The sequence below is a fragment of the Rattus norvegicus genome, chromosome 18 (assembly GCF_036323735.1).
Source record: "Rattus norvegicus strain BN/NHsdMcwi chromosome 18, GRCr8, whole genome shotgun sequence".
Lineage (NCBI taxonomy): Eukaryota > Metazoa > Chordata > Mammalia > Rodentia > Muridae > Rattus > Rattus norvegicus.
Genome location: NC_086036.1, coordinates 73,156,128 through 73,180,529, shown reverse-complemented (window position 1 = coordinate 73,180,529; position 24,402 = coordinate 73,156,128). Strand labels below are relative to the sequence as shown.

The 24,402-nt window shown below is 47.6% G+C and overlaps 1 protein-coding gene across 2 annotated transcripts in view; it reads right to left on the bottom strand.

Moving 5' to 3' along the window:
- Loxhd1 (lipoxygenase homology PLAT domains 1) overlaps positions 1–24,402 on the bottom strand; it is a 152,643-nt gene that overhangs the window by 65,255 nt on the left and 62,986 nt on the right. For both annotated transcript variants that reach the window (NM_001414400.1, NM_001106132.4), the window contains exons 13-21: positions 21,787–21,941; positions 20,484–20,644; positions 16,025–16,101; positions 14,199–14,395; positions 11,330–11,522; positions 9,046–9,206; positions 5,920–6,394; positions 5,321–5,475; positions 3,746–3,879 (exon numbers count right to left, since the gene is read on the bottom strand). In NM_001414400.1, the coding sequence (NP_001401329.1) occupies positions 3,746–3,879; positions 5,321–5,475; positions 5,920–6,394; positions 9,046–9,206; positions 11,330–11,522; positions 14,199–14,395; positions 16,025–16,101; positions 20,484–20,644; positions 21,787–21,941 (1,708 nt within the window). The remainder of the gene's footprint in view (positions 1–3,745; positions 3,880–5,320; positions 5,476–5,919; positions 6,395–9,045; positions 9,207–11,329; positions 11,523–14,198; positions 14,396–16,024; positions 16,102–20,483; positions 20,645–21,786; positions 21,942–24,402) is intronic.

Sequence of the window (24,402 nt, the reverse complement as noted above, 5' to 3'; positions counted from 1 at the left end):
AGTCAAATGAATCGAGAATAATAGACTGCAGATCTAAATTACGGGAAAGAGAGGTAGAGCGAGGTAGAGAGAGGTGGATTGTGGCAGACACAGTGAGAGCCAGCAAGGGCAAGGAGAGAGGCAGAGACAGAGGCGCTCACAGAGGAAGAGCCCAGGAGGTGAGGGGGTGGGGGTAGAAGCTGGGAAGGAAGGCTTAGCTCATCCCTCCCACAGGCTGCACCAAGGAGTGAGTGGCTTTGTGGAACTCCATTGTCCCTGAGACACCTGCAGCAGGATTCCGAAGGCCACTGCACTCTCACAGCTGTGGCACCCACCCGTCAGCACATCGCCTTGGAGTCTGCTTCCAACAGGCAGAAGCAGATCAACATGGAGCTAGGCCAGGGTTGGATGTTTAGCCCTCCTCCCCTGGGGCCAGGGATCACACGTGCAAGTCCAGGGGGACTGGGCCCAGTGACCTTCCATCTTCCCCAGGAGTAATTACATCCTGCTCAAACAGGTCTCTGGACCCAGAAGATGTAACAGGCAGGAACTTGCAAGGAATAAAGGAGAGGGACAAACAGGCATTCTGGGTAAGCAGGCATTCTGGGTAAGCAGGCATTCTGGGTAAGCAGGCATTCTGGGTAAGCAGGCATTCTGGGTAAGCAGGCATTCTGGGTAAGCAGGCATTCTGGGCCAGAGGCACACCACACAGCTCAGACCAGGGTAGGGAAGGAAAGAGCCCCAGGCTGAGTAGGCAGCAGGTTCACATGGAATCAAAGCTTGGGACCAGTTTAACACACACACACACACACACACACACACACACTACATACACACATACATACACACAACACACACATACACATACATACACACACATACACACAACACACACACACACACACACACACACACACACACCTTACTTGAAAGTAAAAATTGAAAAGACTGCACTGTCAAGCATTAAATAGCTAGCAAGGGCTGATGGCACAGAACCTGGAATCCCCGAGACTAGAGAAGGGGAGGTAGGAGGGTCAGAAGTTCAAGGCCAGCCTAGGTAACTTAGTGAGATTCTGCATCAAATTAAAAGCAAGAAGGTTAAATATACAGCTTGATGTACAGTAAACACCCCAAATAAATAAGGAAATGAATAGAGATGGCATTTCTCACTTTTATTTTTGCTGCTGATAACCAGAGTCTAGAGCTCAGAAATCTGAACTTGGCTATCTATACACCCGGCTCTCTTCTAGATACCGAGAAGCCACAGAAGTAACAACAGAGAGGAAGTCATTTCTTACATGTGCCACTGTGGGAAAACGATAACGACTAAACAGATCAGATAAAAAAGGGATCCAGAGGCAAGAACACAGAGGGCATGCCAGGGGTCCATGAGACCTTGACAGCTAGGCAGAGACCTCTCTAAACACAGGGAGAGGGAGCTCTGGGGAGGAGATGCCAAGAAGAAAGGACCACTGATGTAAAACCTCCAGGAAGGCCCCAGTTTTTGTTTGGCTCGAGTAATAACAAGAACTGGGCAAAATAGGTGGGGCCAGGCAGTCTGGGGCTAGAATTGAGAGTTAGGAGAGGAGACAGAGACTATATGAGCCACATAGGACATGCTCTAATCATCCTATAGAAGTCAGGAGCCTCTGTGGGTTTTGGAGCAGAGGCCTGAGGAATTCTGGTCTGGGAGATGTAACATGGCAGGCAAGTTTAAGATTAAGTTGTGCTCAGCGTTGGTGTGAAGGCTGTTGAAGCCAGCTCATTAGTGAAGAGGGCTTCTTATTAACGAAGCACAAACCAGTGACATACACAGAGAGAAAAGGATGGGCAGGACAGAGCGATGGGAAGGAAGGGAAGGAAGGGAAGGAAGGGAAGGAAGGGAAGGAAGGGAAGGAAGGGAAGGAAGGGAAGGAAGGGTGAGGGAGAGGACTTCCTTCACAAGAGCAGCAGAAACGCACGCTGCCTGGACAGAGACTTAACCAGAGCCCGTAGCCCTCCAGAGGAGAAAACCGTTGCAAATTATTAAGATGTACAAAGAAACAGTTGGACAAGAGAGGGAATGTACCCAGGGGGTGGCACTTTAATTTCTAAATATACATTTCCCCCACATACTCGTTTAAAGGCAGAATAATCAAACACTCAAGAGTAGGGTTTTTTTTTTCAAATCACTTAATGCCTTGATTTGAAAAAAGGTAAGAATAGTTAATATTTTTAAAGGACCACGAAATAGGACAAGTACTGACAGATATTCAAATAGATTACAAAACTACAGTAATTTTTAAATAGTTGGGCTGGACCAGAAATGTCAAATCAACAGATGAGAGAAGCAGTAGGGAAGCTGGGTGCTGGGTCTCTCTCAGCGCACTCTGGCCTTGCCCAGTTGAAAAGCTTTTGCCTTGCAGGGACACCTTGGGAAGAAAGCAGGGTGGTGTCACTAAGCCAGTTTGTTAGAAGAGGAAGTGACAGCCGTAAAGAGGTAGCCTGGCCTGAGTTTGGCAGAGGATCCATCCAGGTCAGGATCCTGTGGTCTCATCACAGAACCATTTTACAGAATACAGAGCTAGCTGTGAGGTGTGCTTCAGGTCCTCTTGCAATGACCAAGTGGGGTCTAGGGGGAAATAGGTTGCGTTAACTCTGTCCTATATAGAGCTTAGCACAAGGGGACGTGGTCCAAGACCCAACCGGCTGCAGGCCAAGACATTTATTCAACAAATATTTATTTATTAAGTGCATACTAAATCTCACAGAATGTCAGACCCTCGGCAGTCCTGACACCATTCCAGAACTAGCATGCTTTCCTCTGCGCTGAACGCCACATGGAGAAGCCCCCCCATCCAAGAGGCAGTGTGGCCTAGTGGTAGGAGCACACTAACAGCTCACATCAGCGGTCTGGATGTCAGGTCTGGCTCTGACACCAGCTGGTTCTAGGGCAAGGGCTCCTTCATCTATGGGGAAGACCAAATACCTTCTTCCCAGGCTAGGTCAGAGGGTGGCTCTGAGTCTCCAACACATACCAGTCCAGCCCACCACCCACTGACACACATCAAGTTAATCAGAGATTTGCATCTGTAAGTGGTTGAGAAGAAAAAGTTGAAGGAACAGTAGCATTTCAGGGCATGAAACCCAAATTTCAGCGTCCACAAATGACGTTTGATTAGCACACAGCTCTGCTCCTCATTTCAGTGTCATTCAAGGATGCTGTTTCTGCTGTTTTTCTTTCCAAACAGTGTCTCACTATGTAGCTCAGGCTGGCCTGGAACTCACTATGGTAGACCAGGCTGGCCTTGAACTCACTGACATCTGTCTGCGTCTGCCTCCCAAGTGCTGGGGTTAAAGTGTGCATTGGCACGTCCAGATAAAGCTACATTTGTACTTTCCTAGTAGGGTGCCTTCTACAGAGATCAAATGCTGTTCAGAACTGGAAATGTCTTCTATGTGGCTCTTTTAGGAAACTTTTCTGATCTCTGGCCCCCAGAACGTTAAAACCGGGTACTCTGAGTTGATTTTTCCATGGAGAGTCGTAGGTGAAAAGGGTTGCCAAAGTGGGTGTTCTAGAAGACTCCTATCTGACAGGATACGAACTTCTGGGAGGCAGAGAAGAGATACAAGGCTCCTGCAGATTCCTTTATGGTCAAACTCATCCTGGCCTCGGCCAACCCACCCTAACCCTCAGACATCACCTTGGAATCCTTGGTCCTCTCTCCAGGACTCGTTTAGCACCAAGCATGACCTCTGACGCTTCCTCCCCTCAAATCCCACTCACGTGGTCTCGTTATTCACGTCGGTGATGTCTATTCTGTCCAGGAACCAGCCCGGCCTGTTGCCCGTGTTATCATGACGGATCCGAATCTTGGTAAGAGCCCCCAGGTCAATGGCATAGATGGTGAAGGTATCTGTCTAGGAATGGAGGAAGTATGGTTCAGAGGGGCAACACATCCTTGCTTTCTGCTCTAGTCTCTCGATCACCCAAAGGAAGACCCTAAAAACCAGAGCCATCAGAGTTGGGGTGAGGAGAATGCAGCTCCTCAGTCTGGTGTTAGCATAGCACATATGCTTTTTTGAGCTCTGTGTGTAGCTTAGGTTGGTCTCAGACTTGTCATCCCCCTGCATCTACTTCCCAAGTGCTAACATTACACTACTATGCCAAGCTCTTACACTGTTGCTTTATAACCCTGGCCTATGAGTACAGTTTGTGTATTCCTGGCTGTCCCTGCAACCAGCTCTGTGGCCCAGGCTGGCCCTGAACTCACAGAGATCCACCTAATCTCTTCCTTCTGATCGCTGGGATTAAAGGTGTGTGCCACCACCACCTCATTGGGTTTTCACATTTGTGATGAGTATGCACGTGTGGGAAGGGGTCCAACGAGACCCTATTCTCAGTGTACACATGCGTGCAATTTCCTTCAACACCTGCCATGAACAGTCCTGAGCAAATGCACGCAGGCTGACAGGAAAGATTTGGCCCTGCTCCTCCCTTAGGAGGAGGATGAGTGGAATGTGAGCTGTGCACAAGTCTGGGGGTCACCACTGCATCGGAGCAAGACAACAGAGCAGAGACCCAGTGTGTGGACCGAGCCTCCAAGATACACTGTTTAAAATTCTTCATTCCGAAGGACTTTAAACCTGCAGAAACCTGTAGAAATAGATATAACCATGGCTGCCTTCTCTTAGATGCTGTCCCTACATGTAACGTTAGCTGGATTACTTCATTCTTTTCTCTCTGTCCCTCTCTCTGTTTCTGTCTCTGTCTCTCTCCTTTCTCTGCCTCTCTCTCCTCTCTGTCTCTCTGTCTCTGTCTCTCCTCTCTGTCTCTCTGTCTCTCTCTGTTTCTCTGTCTCTATCTCTCTCCCTCTCCCTCTCCCTTTCCCTCTCCCTTCCCCTCTCCCTCTCCTCTCTCTGTCTCAATTGGTTCCCAGCCCTTACACAGTCATTTACAGTGTCTGTAACTCCAGTCCCAGGGGATCTAAAGCCCTCTTCTGACCTTTGTGGGAACTGCATATATATGGTGCACAGACACACACACAAGCAAAACATCCATACACAGAGATATAAAGAAAACCCTCTCAGCTTACTTAGTGTTTAAATACAGTATTTTCTGGATGATTCTGAGGACCAATTAGCCTATGGGAGTCCCTTGCAGGAATCTGTTTGTAGTTTTAACATTACACTCTGCAAACTACTGGTGCTTACAGAAGGGTAGCTGCAGCCAGACCTCACCGGATTGAATGCAACCCCTTATTAGACCCACAGCAGACATGATGCTGGCTCAGATTGCTGAGGGAAAAATGTTCCATATCTGGCTCTCATCCACCCAAGAGCCAGAAAGTTCCCACTCTACCTGGCCCTGCTCAAACTTGTTGGACTTGTCTGATTTCTTCAGGGGTCGCTCCCCTGTGTCCCCGTATTCCTCACCGTAGATGGTCAGGTAGACGTTGGCATCAGTGCCAGCCTTGGGTACGTTCCCTGTGATCACCTGGACCTCGTAGGTATTGGCTGGAGACACAGAAAGATGTAGCACTCAGAACACAAGAGACAGAACTGTGGCCCACACCCTTGGACCCAGGTGGGTTCTGGAAGCCAGAAGGTTCTACAGCAATTCCACACCAGCTTACCCACCTCCCACCCAAGACTTGTCTTTGGCATGAAATCAAGAGCCAATGGGCCTCCCACCTTACCCCTACATTTGGCTACAACAAGGTATGTGAGAGTTCCTCCCAACCCCAATGTTTTTCCCCTTAAGAGGCCAGGTCAAAGGCTGTGCTTAGCTCCAAACAGATGGACCAATTGTCACTTTCTGGGGGGCAGGTCAGGATTGTTATTTATGAACCACAGTGGGGTCCCACCTATTCAGTCTCTACCTAAGGGTCATTGAATCACCCTGCCCCTCCACTGGTCCCTTCAGGGGGAAATATGGCCCCTTGTTTCTTTCAGGCTTACGCTCAGGACCCGGCTGACCAGCTGGAACCAATTCCACGACAAGTTCATTGTCCTCCTTGCCCCGGGCCAGCCAGCGGTTAGCGACGAACTTGTACTGCACAATCACCTCCTGCATCCCTGGCCCATACTCCTCTTCCTCCTCTTCCTCCTCTGACTCCTCCTCCTCCTCCTCTTCAGAGGAGGACTCTTCTGAGGAGGACTCTTCTTCCTCATCGCCCTCCTCCTCCTCATCGCTGCCTTTCTTCTTTTTCTTCTTCTTCCGCTGCAGCTTAGCCTTCAGCCTTTCCTTCTTCAACAGCTGCCGCAACTTCTCCTTCTCCTTCTTCCTCCGGGCCTCCTCCTCCGGCGTCAGGCTCTCCTCCTGCACCACCAGGTGCCGCAGCCACACTGTGTCCACAAACCAGCTGGGCCCAAAGCCCTCGCCCGTGTGTCCCAGTCGGATCTTGTAGATCTCGCCCACGTCCGCCGCTTCCAGCTGTGCAAAGTGCAGGGCAGCAGCTGACATGGCTCGTGCCATCCTCCCCGCCTCCCCCATGAAGCCAGAGCTGAGCTGCGGTGTAGAGGTGTCTCCCACTATGCCAGGCTCTTCCCCGGGCTTAAGGAAAACACTTCTTTCTAACTCAGATGGAGTCAACCTCGGTGCTTTGTCTTTTACCCTTCCTCTTGCTTCCATATCTTTGCTCACACAGCAAGCTCGCTGTGCCAGGTCTGCTCTTACTCCCGTCTTACCTCAACTCCAACTTGTTCACAGTCCCGGGTCTCATTATTACCTTAAAAACACACAGACAGAGCCTGGCAATGGTGGTGCATGCCTTAAATCCCAGCACTCGGGAGGCAAAGGCAGACAGATTTCTGTGAGTTCCAGGCCAGCCTGGTCTACACAGGGAATTCCTTGACAGCTAGGGCTACATAGAGAAACCCTGTCTTGAAAATGCAAAGGACAAGAACAAAAACCAAACAAACAACAACAAAAATCAGACAGTATCTTCCCGTGTTCTCTTTACAAATGTGTCCACTATTAGGAAGATACCACTTTGGCAATAAAGAAAGAAATATGTTTCTTTTTTTGTGACAAATAAATAAAACCTTCACCCATTTCCTCAGAGGTCACCTGGGTTTACCAGACCCTTGAGCTCCAAAGGGCCCAGGACTTAGCTGGCTCTGGTCCTATCCTGCCATCTTGGGGCTCTAGAGCTGTGTGGTGGTTTGAGTATGAAATGATCCCCCAAAGGCTGCTGTTCTGAGCCCCCAGGCTTTAGCTGGTGGCACTGCTTTGTGAAACTGTGAAGGGACTGAGTCACCAGCCTGGACCTCAGGTTTTACAGCCCGGCCTCATTCCCTGCTGCTCTCTAGTTCGCCTCTGGAGACACCACTCGACCAGCTGCCTCACTCTCCTGCCGTGCTACAATGGAGGCTATCATTCTTAAAACATGAACTGAAATAAACCTGTTTGTCCCTAAGTTGATTTTTTTTCAAGTATTTTGTCACAGTCATCAGAAAATAATGAGCTATGAGTTCCCTTTAAGGACAGAGACCATCATTGTGTGTCTTCTGACAGACAGGCCTAGTGCACGGCAGCTCATCGTCAACCTCCCAGTGTCACAGTGTCATGAGCCCTACATCCTCAGGAAGAGGGGACTGAGGCTCAGACTTGTGGGGAACCTAGCCTGAAGTCCTTTCTGTCTGGCTCTCCTGTGCACTTTGATGTTGACTCTTTATGTTTGACTCTTTTCAAAGTCCAGTCCCACTAGTTATCCCACCTGAGTGCCAAGCACCTAAGGTCGAAGGCTGTGCTCTAGTTACTCAGTGTCCTGAACTTTATTCCAGACCTAGACGAGAAGAAAGCTCTCCCAACTTCGTATTCAGGAAACCATAATGGAGCCAACCCGCCTTTGTAAGGAAACCATCGAGCAACATGGTGCCTAGGCTTAGGTAAAGCAGAATTTCTCTTTCTTTGTGGCTTAGGGAATGGGAACTGTACACTGTTCAATTACGTTTCTGTGACTGCTCGCAGCTTCCCAGGTGCACATCTGACGCTGACTCTTATTGCTATGGGGACCGCGATGCCAGGCAGGCAGTAATTACAAAGCTGGATTCTGCTGATGAGGATGCTGACGAGGTCCTGAAAGGTTGACCATGTTACCTTGGGGCTGCCAGCAGTGTAGGAGGACACATGACCCAATGAAGGCCCTGTACCTGTCATGTCTGTCATGTTCCAGACACTTGTGACCCTGGTTGGGCCCCGAGTCGGCTAGCACCTTCCTGGGTATCAGAAAAGGCTCTTCACTGAATACCAAGGTGTTTATGGTACAAAAACACACATGGAACACCCAGCATGAACGTGTTTCCTCTACACATGTCTGAAGATACACACTTATGTGCTTGTACACATATATACATACACACATGCCTTCCTGTCCAGCATAAAAACTACAGTGGCCTCTGCATCCTCCTCCCTTAACAACAATGAGCTCTTACTCACACCTTTTTTTTCCTCTTAGCCAAAGACTTGCTATGTGATCAGAGGAAGCCCGAGGACATTTAAAAACGCGTTAGCAAACTCTGCCACCTCTCAGGGGCCTGCCTGGGGAATATGGACTTATCACTAGCCTGGGAAAAGTTCAGCATCAGAGCCATAGACAGGGAGCAAGAAGAGAGCCAGCCCTGGTGCCATCGCTGGTGGACTAAGAAGTCACTTGCGGACTTGACAGTGCACTGCAATTGCTGACTGAACTTCCAAGAGAAAGCTGCCTCAGAGAACACACCCTACTTCTGAGGACTGACTGGCTGGCTTGGGGTGTGGCTGAGACAGCATTTTCCCTTAAAGATCACCGGGTAATTCAAGTGTGAGACAGGGAAGGACTTCCGGTTATTTCAGGTTCCCAAAACTCAGGTCCAAGAACGAAGTTATCATTCAAGGGCACACGGTAGAACACGGGCAAACATCCGTGCTTTCTCTTTTCCAGTTCAAAACTCTACGGTCTCCTCATCGCTTCCAAGAATCCCTCAATTTCAGTTCCTCCAGGAGGCATCTCCCAGCTGGAGGGAGGCACCCAGCGGACGAGCCGTGCCACCATATCAACTGCTTGCCTTCTGTTGGCACCCGGTTGCCTACCTCCCACACACCTGGAATATGTCCTTGGACCCCCGATCAAACACTTTGGAGCGGCTGGAGAGGAAGAGTACTTCGGTCTTGCCTTCTTCCCCGTAGATCTGCACGTAGACTCGGGAAGTGGTGCCGGCACCACCCACATCTCCGGTCCAAATCTCAATCTCGTAGTGGACCACTAGCGGACAACAGGAGAAAGAGGCAGTTAGCAGTAACAAGAAGGATAGCAGCAAGCACTTCCTAAGCCTCCCCCCACCCCCCCGTGCCTGATCCTTCACAGGCGTCATCTTCTCTAACCTCCCCGACACAATGAGCCAACGTTTGGCAGACGGGCCAGCTTAGGCTTAGAGGAATTGAGTAGGCCGTATGCACTCAGACTGTTGCGTCTAGACATCTATTACCTCACTGTGTGTTCTTGGAGACCAGGAATGAAGGAACTTCACACACCAGCTGGTGCTCCCCCCATTGTCTGCCTGTATGCTAGAGTTTGAATGTTTGTTCCCTCCATGCTGATATCTAATTGTTATTGTAAGCTATAGAGGCTTTAAGAAGTGATCCTTCCGTGAGGGCTCAGCCCTTCTGTCTGAGGTCGAGGTGTCCCTGTTTTCTCTGTCCCCGTCTGCCATGTTAGAAGGCATCCAGAAGGCTCTCACCAGATACCACAACATTAGGACTGAACTCCTTAGGGTACAGAACTGTAAGCCAACGAGCTTGTGTTCATTTTATATTATGTGGTCTATAAGACTGTACATCACCATAGTGCTATACAAGTACTACCTTGTAGCGACAAAAAAATAAATTAAATTATAAAGTTACTGACACTGGGCAGACACCACAAGGCAGGAAGAAGCAAAAAACTGCCTTCATTTAATAAAGGACAAGACTCTGGAATGACAACAGTGCTCATTTAAATCAAAGCACTTTTCAGACTATACCAACACATGCCCTTCATAGAAAAAGCTGTGCATATTTCGAGATGATATTTATCAAGATGTTAGAGGGTGGTGGAAACATGTTATTGGTAGGTAGCAATAGAGGGTACTTCAAATAGAGTAGGTGTGTCTCCTAAAAGACTATGGCACCATTCTGTCTAGTGATGTGATTACTCTAAGACAATATCAGGATTTCTTTTCAGATAAAAGAAATCCTGTGTGTGTGGCTGTGTGTGTGTGTGTGTGTGTGTGGCTGTGTGTGTGTGTGTGTGTGTGTGTGTGTGTGTGTGTGTACATGGAGTGCCATCCTCTACCAATCTCCACTTTAGTTTTTTGAGACTCGGTCTTTCTCCAAACACTTAGCTCATCAATGTAGCTAGCTGATTACCTGGTCAGTGCCAGATTCTTCGATTTAAATGAGTGTTGTTCTCACTCCAGCCTACTGTCCTCTTACCCAGTCTCTCCCTGACCCACTGGGATGGTAGACAGGTACCACTGAACTAACTTTTCAATAAGTGCTGGGGATCCTAACGCAGGTGGCCATATTTGTTCAGCGAGCACTCCACATTCTGGCTGAGGGAGAGCTGCCTCAGCTGTGCATTGCTCTTAAAGAGAATTCCTGTAAGGAAGGCGGTAGCAAGAAAGCTACAGTCAGCTGCTCTCAGGAGAGAGGTGGACATACAGTGGCCATAGAAAAACAATCTGGTCACTATCTTCCCCAACCTCTAAACCTTTGGAAGCCTCCAACCTACTCATATGGACATTGAAGACTTCGGTTCCTCACAAAAACCTGTTCACAGAGCCTGTCCACTTGCCCTACCACCACCCTCTTACCCTGCTCCATTCTCTAGTTCCCCCTTCTCTGTTAGGCAGTCTGCTCCCTCTCTCACAAGGACAAGGCCTTGGCCTGTTTTTGTTAACAGCTGCCTTCACAGAGGCCACAGTAGGGCTGGCTGGAGAAACCTCAATAGGCATTTACTGACTGAAAAGTCCAACCTCCTCAGCTAGTTTTCCTAAGGAAGATATAGACTAAGCCCCCAAATTTTCCACAAGGTTGGGAATATATGTCTCCTAATGGTTTTTTATTTTCTGTATTTCTCCAGGACAAAAATTCTATCCATTGGGTCCTGATTTTTCCTAGCTATGAAGTGAAACCGTTTTGCCCCCCAGAACCACAGTACTGAAGATAACAGGAAGCCCTCACCCCCACCCCAATGTCTCTTTTCCCCACCACAGGGAGGCAAGATTCAATCACCACAAGGTTCCCCTTCCTTCCTCTAACCCCTCCTTCCTCTGATTCCATCACCCCCTCCCCCATTAGACAGAGAACCACTCTCAGTGCTGAGGCCCCACCCAGCCTTTCCCATACATTTCTGGATCTCCACCACCTCGCTGGGGTACAGCTCCACCTCCAGACGCCCATCAGCCTGGTTCTTATCCAGCCACCGGTTGGCAGGGAAGGTGTACTGCTTGCCTTGGCGGGGCACGCGGATCTGGACGCTACCCAGGAACCAGCCTGCATGCATGCCAGTGCTGTCGTGCCCAATCACCAGCCTGATGATCTGGAAGGAAAGTCCAGGAAGGATGTGTGAACAGCAGTGTGCAGAAATACCCAAGCCTCCACCTCTGTCTCTCTGAGCACCGGTGCAAAAATCTCCCCTCAGCTACGGCCTCCAGCTCCTTAGGAGAAAGCTGTGACCCAGCCCATCCGGGCAATCAGGAACCTGGGGCCCTGCCTACCCAGGTAGTCTTTTCCTGCCTGTAGGTACCATGCCCTCCCCTCTAATCTGACTCATTCCCAAGGTCAGAGGCAGAAGCAAATAGCAGGCAGAGTTGGCAAGGACTGAAATCTGTTAGGTACTTAGAAATGAGACTGGTCTCAGGAGCAGTGAAGTGTCTGCGTGCCTGGCAACTGTTACTGCTTTACTTTGGTTTGGTTTGAAGCAATGCAACATTGTACACACTTCTGCATGGCTTCCTTGTGATTCCCATCACTCAGGGGTAAGCAAGTTTGCTCTGAACGTGGTGCTTCTGTATCTACTCCTTCTCTTACTCAGGGACCCAAGGAACATTGTTCTCTGTCCATTAGCAATCTCTAGCCACTTGCTTTGCTATTTGACAGAGCAACATCATTGCCTGTGGGCAATAGGAATGAGAGCTCACGTGGTCCGTCAGCAACCTTATGTGGAGTTGGTTTCTCAGGGTTTGAACTGCTCTCATTTGTGTGGAAATGTTGCACACAGGGTAATTTTAACATTAAAAGGAGTTAGCAGATGGCCTCTGGGAACCCTTCCAGCCCTGAGTTTTTCTCAGTAATGCTTTAGAGGGTGACACTAACCTTGTCTGGTACCCACAGTCCGCATTTAGAAAATTGTCCACTCAAGCCCCCGGTTTCTGCGTCCCCACATACTAAGTGCCTCTTTGCAGCTGTTGATAAAACGCAGCTGAGTGTGTGGAACTCAGGGCCCTGAAATTGCTGGGAGAAAACCTGCTAAGTGTATAAAGCCCGAGAGCCCTTGAATGCCTGCCCCGGGCACTGAGGACAGTGCCATTGCTTCTCTGAAACTGTCAGAGTTCCAGGACAAGGAAGAATAAGGACAAGGGTGAGTGTCTGCTAGCTGACAGGACTGGAGGCTCCGTAAGGTCAGGGACTGTCCATTACACATCACCTTGGACTGGAGGGGAATGCTGAGCCCTGGCTACAAAGCATGTGGGCACTACGACACACACAATTCAAATAATAATTCCCAAGGCATCTCCGCCATTCAGAATGAGAACACTGGTGAGAAAGGTAACAATGGCAGGTAGCGAGTCAGGAGATGCTAGGCTCCCCAAGCTCTTGGCCACATTCTTCACTGAGGGCGTCTCACCAACATGAGGACAAGTCTCCACAGCCTCCTTCCCTCACCCCCCTCCCCTCACGTGTCTAGAAATCCTTCAGTCAAGGGAACAAAATTTTCATTTCACAGTTAGAAATGTAAATACATTCGGAGTTCATTAACCCCCAAAGGGGAAAATGACTGCCACGAGGTCTTTCCCTAGACTGTGGGTTGGTGAGAGAAGAGAGTTCCAGGGCACCAGAAAGAGGGGGAAGCCCACAGGAGAGGAGGCACAGGGAAGATGAGGTTGCAAAGGGAGCAAACACTCAGGGCTCATCACCTGATGCTGGAGATTGGCGGGTGCAACACAATCCTAGTTCAGACAGGTTGAAGGTGTCCCTAGGGCTCCCAGTCTTCCATTTAAGTCTGTTTCTCCAAGTGACATCAAGAAAGAGTGTCACCTGGTCCAGACCCTGATCAGGTTATTTCTTGACTGACGGTCAACTTTGGCCTATAAAGACTTAAACAAAACACTAGCAGGGTCCAAGTGACTCAAGGCCACATTCCTAGGATGACCCTCAGCCCCTTAGCCGAGAGAACCCAAATCCTGTTGGAACAATTGACTATTGAGCTCAGGTTGAGCTTTGCGCCTAGCTCCTGGCTCTGGGATCTGGGAGGGTAGAAACCTAATTCTGACAGGTGCCAATTAGCAAACTCAGATGTGTTTCCCATTAGCCAACTTTCTCCTCGGCTCCTCTCACTACCCTAACTCTGTTAAGCTCTTGTAGTCCATCCTCCTACCCGCCACCCCCCGAAATCCCCTGTAAACCTCTGTGCAACTCAGTTGAATGCAATTCACTCTGGCCTCTTTTGCAGTAGTCTATCACTGATTGGTCCGCCTTCCAGTTAGTGGCCAACTTGCTTAGATCACTTACAGTAAGGCCACACGGAACCTTGAGAGACAAAGACTCTCGAGTCCCATTTCTCAGGGCAGCATCCCTCAGGAGTGTCCGTGAAGCACGCACTTCTGAACACAGTTCAGAGGCACACGCAAATCTGGAACTGAGAAATATTTGGATTCCTTATTTTGGTCCTTTCTTCTCTCTTTAACCTCCCTCTCTTCCTCTAGTATCCATGTTCCATCTAGACTAATCCTGGCATGTAGGTAAAAGTGTTGGGGGGGGGGTAAAGTTACTGTGTATTACAGTCCCAAAGAGGTTCTAGAAGCACAACTACTGCTCATGTATTCGTAGCTGCTCTGACCATGGGAGAAATGAAAACCCTCACTAATGATCCCTAGACGTGCAGTTCTTTTCCTTCAAAATGGGCTCACCCTGTGCACATCAGTGCAGGTGTGAATGTGTGTATATGGACACATATGGGTCGGTGTAGGAATATGGTTCCAGGATGAACACTTACAGTTCCTATGTTCAGGGTCTCCAGAGTAAACTCATCCACTCGGCCACGTTCAAAGTAGTCTTTGAGGTTGTTGTCAGAGACGAGAAGAACTTGCTTGATGGTGTCAGATTTCTCTCCATAGAGCTTGATGTACACCCGAGAATCTGTGCTGGCCCCAGAGACATCCCCCGTCTTCACGCTGATGTGATAGCGGAAGTCTGAACGTGCCAACGCAGAGAGAGATGGGGACGTTAGTGCAGATTGTACAAGGAGCAAGGCTTTGGGAAAGAGGGGACAATCTTCAGCCAGGGAACACCCAGGCTAAGAGTCAGGACCCGAGAGTCTGAAACCTCGGTCTTGTAACTGAGTGTAGAGGTTCCCTCCATCTCTGTGGAGTCCCCTCATCTATAAAACCAGGGCCCTCCTCTTCCTGTTCTGTGAGAAATGAATGTGCTCAGCGTGGGAAGGTAAATTTTGGACAAGAGCACACACATTTTCAGAGACTCAAAGCATCCCCAGAAATCCCCTGACCCAGCTTCTGATGGGTCAGGAACTGTCGTCAAAGGCAATAGAGCTTTCCAGTGTTTATTACGTTGGGTGCACGTTCTGTGGTATCACTGCAAGTGCTCTCACCCAAGCCTTGCAAGCAAGGAAAGCAGAGCTCTGAAAGTCAGGTGTTTGACACCAGATGGTGACGAGGAAGTCATCCAGGAGTTAAACCTCGCTAGGCATTGAAAGCTATTCCATCCCTAATCGGACACCATATAATGTCCCACTTTAGCTTCCAGAAATCTCTGCACCATCCGGTGTGCAAGGATAAAGAACACCAGAGGAAGTCCCATCACTCATTGCTTCTTTAGGGTCTGGGGTAAATGGTCTGGAGAGAAAGAGCTGAGATCCTACACCTGAGGCCACTTGCAGCAGACCTGGCCCTGACAGATCAGCTCTACCAGAGACTGGTACTGGGAGAAACCAATCACATTACTGTTGAAAGACAGAACAGGAAGACTTCTTCCTTATGCCCCTTTCCATGTAAACCTTTCTAAGGCTGTGACTAGGAGAACAGAAAGGTCTGGACTCTGTCTACATGGTGAGATGAGAACCTGCTTCATGGGGAAGAACATCGATCTAAGGTAGAGACCCTCTGGGGACTGAACCCAGCTCTATCAGCAATCATAGGTGTGAGTGTTCTAGTCATGGCGTGTCCTCTTATCATAAGCATAGGTGAACTCTTCTCTTGACCTCCTTCCCAGTTTTTAGGCTCTGTGGTCTTGAGCCTAGACACTGGATATTCTAGTTTCAACTGTGCGGTTTGATCTTAATAAAGGTATAATCATCTAGGGGTTCATTGCCCAGCTCAGATGAGCTACACCCCAGAAACATGAAGAGTTGCATTGTGGGATACTTAGGGTATGTTTCTTTTAAATTTTATCTAAAGCTCACGATCAAACCATGGCATTTTGAACACACATCACCAGTAAGGAAACCTCCAGGGCTCCAGAACAAGGCTCAGCATAGGCCTCATTCAACAGTTCCTCCAAAATGCATTTCTGCCCCAAAGCAGGGGTCCCTGTCCTTGGTGCCATCAGCTTCTGTTATTGTTCTTATTACTCTGATGATCCCTATGTATTCAGGGCCTAACACCATGCCACACTTGGACTGTATGCTCAAGCACAGACCTCTGAGAAGTTTCCAGAACACCAATGCCTTATTTCTCCACCACCCCGTGCTAACTTCATGAACTAAAGTAAAGACATGTCTTCTCTAGAGATTTAGGTCCTGTTCAACTAAGGAAAGGCAACTGCCAAGCCAGTGGACACCACCACCTGGCCATCAGGACAACTCACTCTTGAGCGTGGCATTGCTGTCACTGGGTAGCAACTCTCGGACCAGCTGCCCATCATCCTTGTCTTTGTCCAGCCACCTTGAGAGAAAGGAGATGGGAGTTTAGTTTTCTGAGTGGAACAGGCAAACACTCCAACCATCATATCTCTCACACACGGTTTCCAGGGAAGCCTGGAGCTTTGAGTTCAGCAGAAGAAAGTGGGTCTCTGAGGCCTAGCAAAGTATTGCAACTCAAACCAGGAGAGGAAGGCTTTCTGGAGAAGGCTGAGTGCCCACTGCGACTGGAAAGATGACAAGATGCTGTCTGAGAGAGAAAGAGGAAGAGAGAGGGACATCCCAATGGAAAAACATATCGTGAGATAAAAGTTAGGGGTGGTGAAAGGCCCATGTAGACAGAATGCGGCACATGAGAGAGAGTTGCTAGCAAATGAGGGTAGGCATCATGATAAAAGGCTACTGTTGTCAAATCCATCTTCCCCAGGTCAACTGTGTATGTGGTGCTGGGACAAGGGCTCTCTATGGAGAAAGCAGAATACAGGCCATTAGAATAACATTGTTCAGGCTGCTGAAGGCCTATAGTATGACCAAGAAGAAAGGATAAGCCAAACGAGGCACTGAGGTGAGAGGTGAAGTAAGTGCAGTAAGGATTAGAGAGAGGAGGACTTGTGGTGAGGAGGTTAAACTGGAATCTTCAAAAATAGGTGAGGTGTGACTTCAGGAGAGGTTGGACTGAGGTCTTCAGGACTCAGCTGACATCCATGCCTTATCATCGTGTCATAGTAAACAGTGGTTCCTGGCCTCTGTTGGCGTCCCCCCAGAGGAAGGAATGGGGACTATCTGCCTGCAAGATACCTTTCTCTTAGAACACCAAGGCCAAGCCCGAGAAACGAACTTATTGTACAAGCATGGCTTGTCTACAACTCATAGTTGGGCTGGCTTGTAACCCAGTGTAGATCACCATCCTCTAGGTCTGGCTTCTCAAGCTGTGGATCAATAACCCACGGGGAAACCATGCAACTGAATGTGGGAGCTGTGAAACTCAGGACACAGAAGAGGCTCTGATGCACAATGACCCAACTTAGTTAAAGAAAAAGGGGTAATAAATCCAGGATGGCAGTGCTTGCCTGTGCTATGGGGGGTGGGGGAGGTGACTTCATTACAGCCCAGGCTCTGAGCCTATAGCATGCACCTGTACATGTTCCTGCACACGTCACCACATGTAAAAACACACGGAACATCGCCAGTGCAACCTGAAGCTCTCGTTGGCCCTGCTTTGAGAGCATTGTATGTTATGATTTACAGTGTTTTTATTGCACATACAATTTTTTCTACTCTTGTGGAAACATAATGGTTTCATTCTTCAACGCAAATATTTTTAATGTTTTCCTATTATCATTTCCCAGTAAAATGCCAAATTAGTATATATTTGGATGCTGTTGTATTAGAATATTTAATTTTTATAACTGTTGTTTGAGTTTCTGACTTGAATTTGATGTAAAGATTATCACATGAATGTTAGCTTGGGTTCAAACAGAATTTCCAACACCTTCTGAAATAACCCTAAGCATCCTTCTGCCATTTTGCCCTACTTCTCTGTGCAAGGCAGACACATCACCACTGACAGCTAGAAAAATCAAGATATTGATCAATTCTTAAACTATTGAAGGTACTCTGGATGCTTTAGAATCAAATATTCAGAAAGCATTCAATTTTTTTCTGTTAAAAACCAACAAACATATCCACCTCATTATAAATTAGGTAATTAACTTTAAAAACAATTAAAGACTGATTTTTGTCTCTAATGAATGGTTAGAAATATATGTATACCAAAGGGCTGTCTTACAACAGATTTCTTTATGATTTATTATCCATAATACTGCCTTTGTAGAGCTATTCTCTTGACCTAGACACCCGGTCTCACATATAAATTTCTTGGGCAAAAAGGGACCATGATGGGAAAAACTTCAAGAATCTCATGTTAGAGAATTGCAGAGGCCAATCCTATTTTGTCTTGGCAGAATATCTCTCCACTTTATGCCCCATGCTTGACTTCAAAGCCCTTCCATTCACACTCCTGAGCGGGGAGAGCTCACCAAGCCTGTGATGATGAAATACTCATTATAATAAAAACATTGCATGCCAAGAGGCTGGAATTTTTGTTGTCCCTCACAGACTGGGTTAATAGTACATACCTTGAGGTCAATGAAGACCTACTTTCCTACTGTGTACTATCCTACTATATACAAACAAGACTGCTGCCTTACTATGTGCAAAACTGCTGCCCTACTATGCCCATTCGTTTAACTTACCTTTAAGAAAACAATGTAACAGCAACCTTACTTGCCATGGATTTCCCACTAACTCTTACAGCCTAAGCTATGCATAGTTGTAATGGACTCTTCCAGGCTGCTGACCCGAGTAATACGTGTGTGTTTATATGCATGGATTCTATGATAATCATTTGCTGAAAACAAAAGACAGGATGAAAGAAACCTTTTAAAATTAAGATCCACTGTAAATGCCGGAAACCGCATTTGGACGTAAGGCTTGGTAGTATTTGTTTGTTATCTGGGTCAGCCGGGGTCAGTGACTGAATCTATCCCTCACTCCTCGCTCATGTGATGCTTTCTGTGCTGTTAAATAAAAGAGAGAGCCACGCCCTTTGCTAGGGGCATGCAGACTCAGAGCTGGGGACAGACAGGTTCACAAGGCTTCAGCATTCGGGCAGACAGAGACGCAAACACACAACAGACAGGAACACCAGCAGACACCGGGAGGAGCAGGGAAGAACTCAAATCGGGCTCTCTCTGGGTTAGATTACACCAACCGCAAGCTTTTTAATTGGATTTCTTTAATGACACCCCTGTGTGTTATTGGTGACTGAGTTCACCATTAATGTAGTCAAACGGGCACAGGAGCCTATGAGGGAAGCCAAGTCTCTCTCTCCTTCCTCCCCGCACACAGCTCAGGACTCCTGAAGGGCCAGTGAGGCAAGCATTCTTCATCCCTTTTTATTTATCACATAACCAAAGCCCCAGGGCTCCCACTCCCTGGGGACCTTGCTGTCAGCTTGTATTAGCTAACACTAAAATGCCACTCACTTTATGTAGGCTTTTGGGCTGTGATTCAGAACACTGGGGAGATGAAGCAGAGACTCAAAGACACAAGGGTTCATAGTGGTATCCTGAGCATTGGTGGCATAGGATTTGGGAACCACAAACTGTGAGCTACAGTCCCTCAAATTGAGCCATTGATGCTTTCCCTTTGTCTCACCAAGGTCACTGACAGCTCCCATAGTCACAGAGCCTGCAGGAAGGATGGCAGGGACATTGCCACAGACAGGAGCAGGTAGGTCACCGACCATCAGAAGATCCCACCTGTTGTTCCTTGTCCCCCTCCATTCACCTAGCCCCAGTCTCTCCCAGTTGGTAACAGGAAACCATGACACATCCTTTTGTTGTTATCCAAATACTTCTGAGGTATTAATAGACGTAGTTTTAAAAAGCTATTTCCTTTCAGCTCAAAAGCTTCAACCTAGTTCTGCCATGAGGTGTTGCTAAGTGGATGTTCTCCCGGGCTGACATGAGTATGCACACCACACACACACACACACACACACACACACACACACACACACACACACACACACAGGTACTGCTTTGCCCTCAGTGAAGCAGCTCAGGTGAAGAATGGGTCAGTGTGTGGGCTCAGGCCCCAGGTTAATCTGGTTGTGTGCTGCTCCCTGGAATTAACACAAGTGAATGAGGAACACTGGGGTTTCACAAAACACTGACACTTGTCCTTGTTCTAAAATGTCTCTATTGACCACTTTAGAGATCACCAGGAGCTGCTGGCTATGCACAGGATGCTTCAGAAAAACCCTACAGAAATGTTTCCTCTGTCTCTCTCTCTCTCTGTGTCTTTGTCTCTGTCTCTCTCTCTCTCTCTCTGTGTGTGTGTGTGTGTGTGTGTGTGTGTGTGTGTGTCTGTCTCTGTTTCTCTCCCTCTCTCTCTGGTTAGAGATTTTTTTTCTTTTCTTTTATTGGATATTTTTACATTTCAAATGTGAGGGAAGAAAATCCAAACAAAGTCAGGTACCTTGAAATGATATAACCAGGCAAGAGATAGGATCAGACGATTCAAACAAAAATCCGACTTGTAGCCATATTTCATTCTATGTCTAACTAACAGCTCACTTAAATTTAGGACATGTCTGTTTTGGTGTGTTTGATCTTTCATGAGAGAAGCCATCGTGCTGGCCCTAGGAGTGCAGTGGAGCACCTCTGCCCACCAGGCATGGGGTAGAAATGTAAGACTCAGGTCTGCACACCTCCTGCAAGCCTACCCCTTTCTCGAACCAACCACCACCATGAGCCACTGTTTTTCTTACCGTTCCACATAATGGGGATGAGTCTTTCTCTAGTACAAGTGGGAAGAAAGGAAGGTGAAAGACATATGTACCTGAGGCAGGGGAACTCCACGTTGTCACTCTCTGGCTGCCCTTCCTCTCTCACCAGCACCCTGTCCAGGTACCAGCCGCTGCCCGAGCCTTTGCCGTCGTGCCTGACCCTCACTCGCCTCACCTTCCTCATAGTGACAGACTCAATGGTAAATTCATCCGCCTCCAGGAAAGAAAAGACAGCAATGTTACGTGGACGGTGGCTCCCCTGAGACCCAACACCAAGTGGGGACACACGGGAAATGAGAACGCATTGCTGAGAGGATAGGCTACAGTTCTGGCATGGGCGCACACACCCCACTGCAGGGAACGGAAATGTAAAACACACGTAATGTTCACAGATAGACCCCAGGTCGGAAGAGCTTCACCAACACGGCCTACAAGTGCTCACCCTTGGGTTGGCTCAGACAGTCTTGCTTTTGCATCCCAAGGCTCACTGCCCCATCACCAAGGAAGGGGTAAATTGAAGAAGGAAGAGTAAAGACATCTTCAAATCCCTTTCGCCTGTAAGTCCCCACCAACTTCCCATCACGGAAGCAATGACTCTTTACTGGCATCTACTGTGTGCTGGGGACCACACCTGACCCACGCGCAGTCTCTCAGCCCTTTATAATCTTCACAACAGCCAGCTACAGGTACTCATCCTTTCCCTCATTTCTGACAGGAGAGCAGAGTGAATGGCCCAATGATTTTCCCTAGACCCTTTTGGTACCTTCTGCACAGCTTCACAGCCCTCTGGCCCACGGTAAACCCGTTTGATGGTTGCAGTAACATAGAGACACACCTAACACATTGTACTGTGGCTAGCAATGGATCCCATTTCTCTCACATTCATATTTAGTGTTTTCCTAGGAGTCTCTTTAAATTAAAAAAGGTATGAACACCTGCCCCTAGTGACCATGCCAGAGAACTGCACTGTCTTCCATTTTCTTCCGGCTTGGGTTCTCTGGGACACACCTGAGATGCCCAGTATCTTTCCAATCCTGAGAGGTGGATAGGAGACCACACTTTCTCTATGACGCTCTCCAGCTTCTAGCTGCATAGCACCAGGAGCCTTGTAGCTGCTGCCGATGTTAGCGAATGACAGTGGGTCCAATGCTTAAGTATCCAGCCAATAGGATATTTCTGTGCCTTTAAGTGGCTCCTACATGGATTCCCCAGACCCCATTCTCCTCACCAGGACAGATGTTATCTCATCGCTGAGGTCCCAACACCTGACATCTGCTCTGCTTTAAAAGAACAGGGAAGATAGGACAAAGTAGAGGTGGGCTGGGGGTGTGTGTTTTGCACATCATTGCAACTTACATTGCCTTTCTCAAACAGGTCGGTGTTATTTCTGCAGTTGTAAAGCAGTCTCTCCCCTGTGTCCCCCACATCACCAAAAAGGCAGAGGTAGACGTTGGCATCAGTTCCTGCACCTTCAAGTTCCCCTGTGCATACAGTCACACGATACCGGGCCACTGGCAGAGAGAAAGGGAGACACCATTGGCTGTCTACCCTGTTCCCATGCCTAAGCTCCCAAATCCACTTCTTTACTGGGATGACTTCATCTCTTAACTCAAGTCCCCAAACCCCACTGCAGTCAGTCACTTAGGAGCTGACTCATGCCAAGCCTTGGCTGAGACTGGCTGGAGGTTCTTAATTCCCAGCGATCATCAGAAACCCTTGGGAAATGTTTACAAGAATTTGAATTCCTGAGGTCCACTTTATACTTGCCAAACCTTCATTTTCAGAGGTAAGGCCTTTGAAACTGACTTATTCGTGAATACCATCTTTGGATTCTGATGGAAAGAAAGGAGTGGCTCCTAGAACTGGGGTTCAGTGAAAATGAGGAGAAGGCAACAGATTGTCAATGTAATTTAGAGGCAATACTTGCCAGTGGACCATGTAGATAATTGAGAGAGAGAGAGAGAGAGAGAGAGAGAGAGAGAGAGAGAGAGAGAGAGATCAAGTTTTGTTTGGAGAGAAATGCTAATAAGGAATAGAAGAGTCAGGGTAAAGATAAGGTTGGGAATGGGAGTCAAGATTTGTACACTGTACAGTTGAGATATCAATTAGATATTTGAAAAAAACAGAAGTCAGGAAGAAAGTTAAATACATCTGGAAGGCAGGTCTGGTGATATGACCTTGGTCACCTTAGATAGGGGTATTCCATTTCCAGCCATGCAATCTGGTAAGAGCCATGATGAAGAAAATGTAGACAAAAACTGAAAGAATATTTGAAGATAAATTGGTTCCCAAACTCCCCAGATTTGAGTTAAGAATATTAATCTGCATGTTTGACATTTTATATAAAATGAACTCTGAGTAGGTAAACTCCAAAGAGATCCGCTTCTAAACACATCATAATAAAATGTCTAAGAGCCAAAGACAAAGAGGAAATCTTCAAAGGAAGCAACAGGAAATTGAGTATAAGGGATTCACAATAAAAATTAGCAGGCGACTTTTCATCCAAAACTATGAAAACCAGAAAGCAGTGGAATGCTATATTCAATAAGTTGAAAGAAAAAGACCATTATCCAAGAATTCTTTATCCACTAAAACTATCCTTCAGGATGAAAAATTAAAGCTTTCTAAAATAAATAAATACTTCAAGAATCTTTTATCATTAAAAGACCTTCTTTGTAACAAATATTAATGGAAAATCTTCATGTTAGACAGTGGAAGGTAACTTGAATTCACTTTGAGTCACCAGAAAAGATAAAGTGATGATAACAATGTTACTATAAATATATTGTTTAACACCTGTCTTCTCAGGTCTTATATAAACATAAGATCAGAGAACAATAATTATAAAACTGTACTGGTGAATCTGTAATATGTAAAAATACAGGGGTTGGGAATTTGGCTCAATGGTAGAGCGCTTGCCTAGGAAGCGCAAGGTCCTGGGTTCGGTCCCCAGCCCTGAAAAAAAAAAAGAAAAAAAATACAAATTCCCAATATAGGGTATCACATATCCTAGACAAACATACAATTTAAGTGTCATCAGCGGTATGAAGGAGCATGCCTGGGGAGTGAGATTTTATATACTATTAAAATTAAATTGACATTACTTTGAGCTAAATTGTTCTAAGTTAAGCTGTGGGTTGTAATTTGGGGGAGACTATTTAGAAAGTAACTGAAATAATATGTAGTAAGTGAACAAGGAGGGATGCCACCCCCCTCCTTGTCTGGGCAGTGCTGAGCAATGGCAAGAGAGATGTCCCAGCCTCTTGCTGCCTGCTGCAGGCAGAGAGTTGACCCTACCCCCACCCAGGCAGCTTGGGAGAGCTGACCCTACTGGCATGGGTTTGAAAGAGCTGTCCCCACACCCTGCCGGTGTGGTACAAGAAAGCCAGTCCAGCCCCCTGACAGCCATTGCAGGCAGGAGAGCTGGCCCTGCCCCTCCACTGGGCAAAGTACTAGAGCCAGCCCTGGCAGCACAGGTGTGGGAGAACTGGGGGGGGGGGGGGCGCTGACCAGCTCAGTTACCACCTAAGTCAGATTCAGGGCTTTGAGCTGGCCCACCCCAACATCTACCCCATCTATGAACTGCTGGAGCACATGAAGGGGTGGGTCCTACAGATCCAAAGCTGCAAGAGCTCCATGACCCAGTGCCCAACAACAGGAGGATCTGAGAGGTGTCCCAGTGAGGATCCAGTATTGATAGTGTAGCAGAAGCCAGAGGCCTCCAACCAGACCAATGAGTCATTGCAATGAACACTTTCAAGTAAAGATGTGTGGACAAAGGGGTGCACTATGTGACACATTGTAACACATTGTAACACATTGTAACACATTGCAGCTTCTGCAGCCAGGTGTTTCTGTTCTTGTTGTTGCCATTGTTTTGTAAAAATGATACAATTGAAAACTGTCCAGTTGAACATCAAAAGGAAATCTTTTGTTTAGAGACTGTCAGAATGAACATGGATCTAAATAATT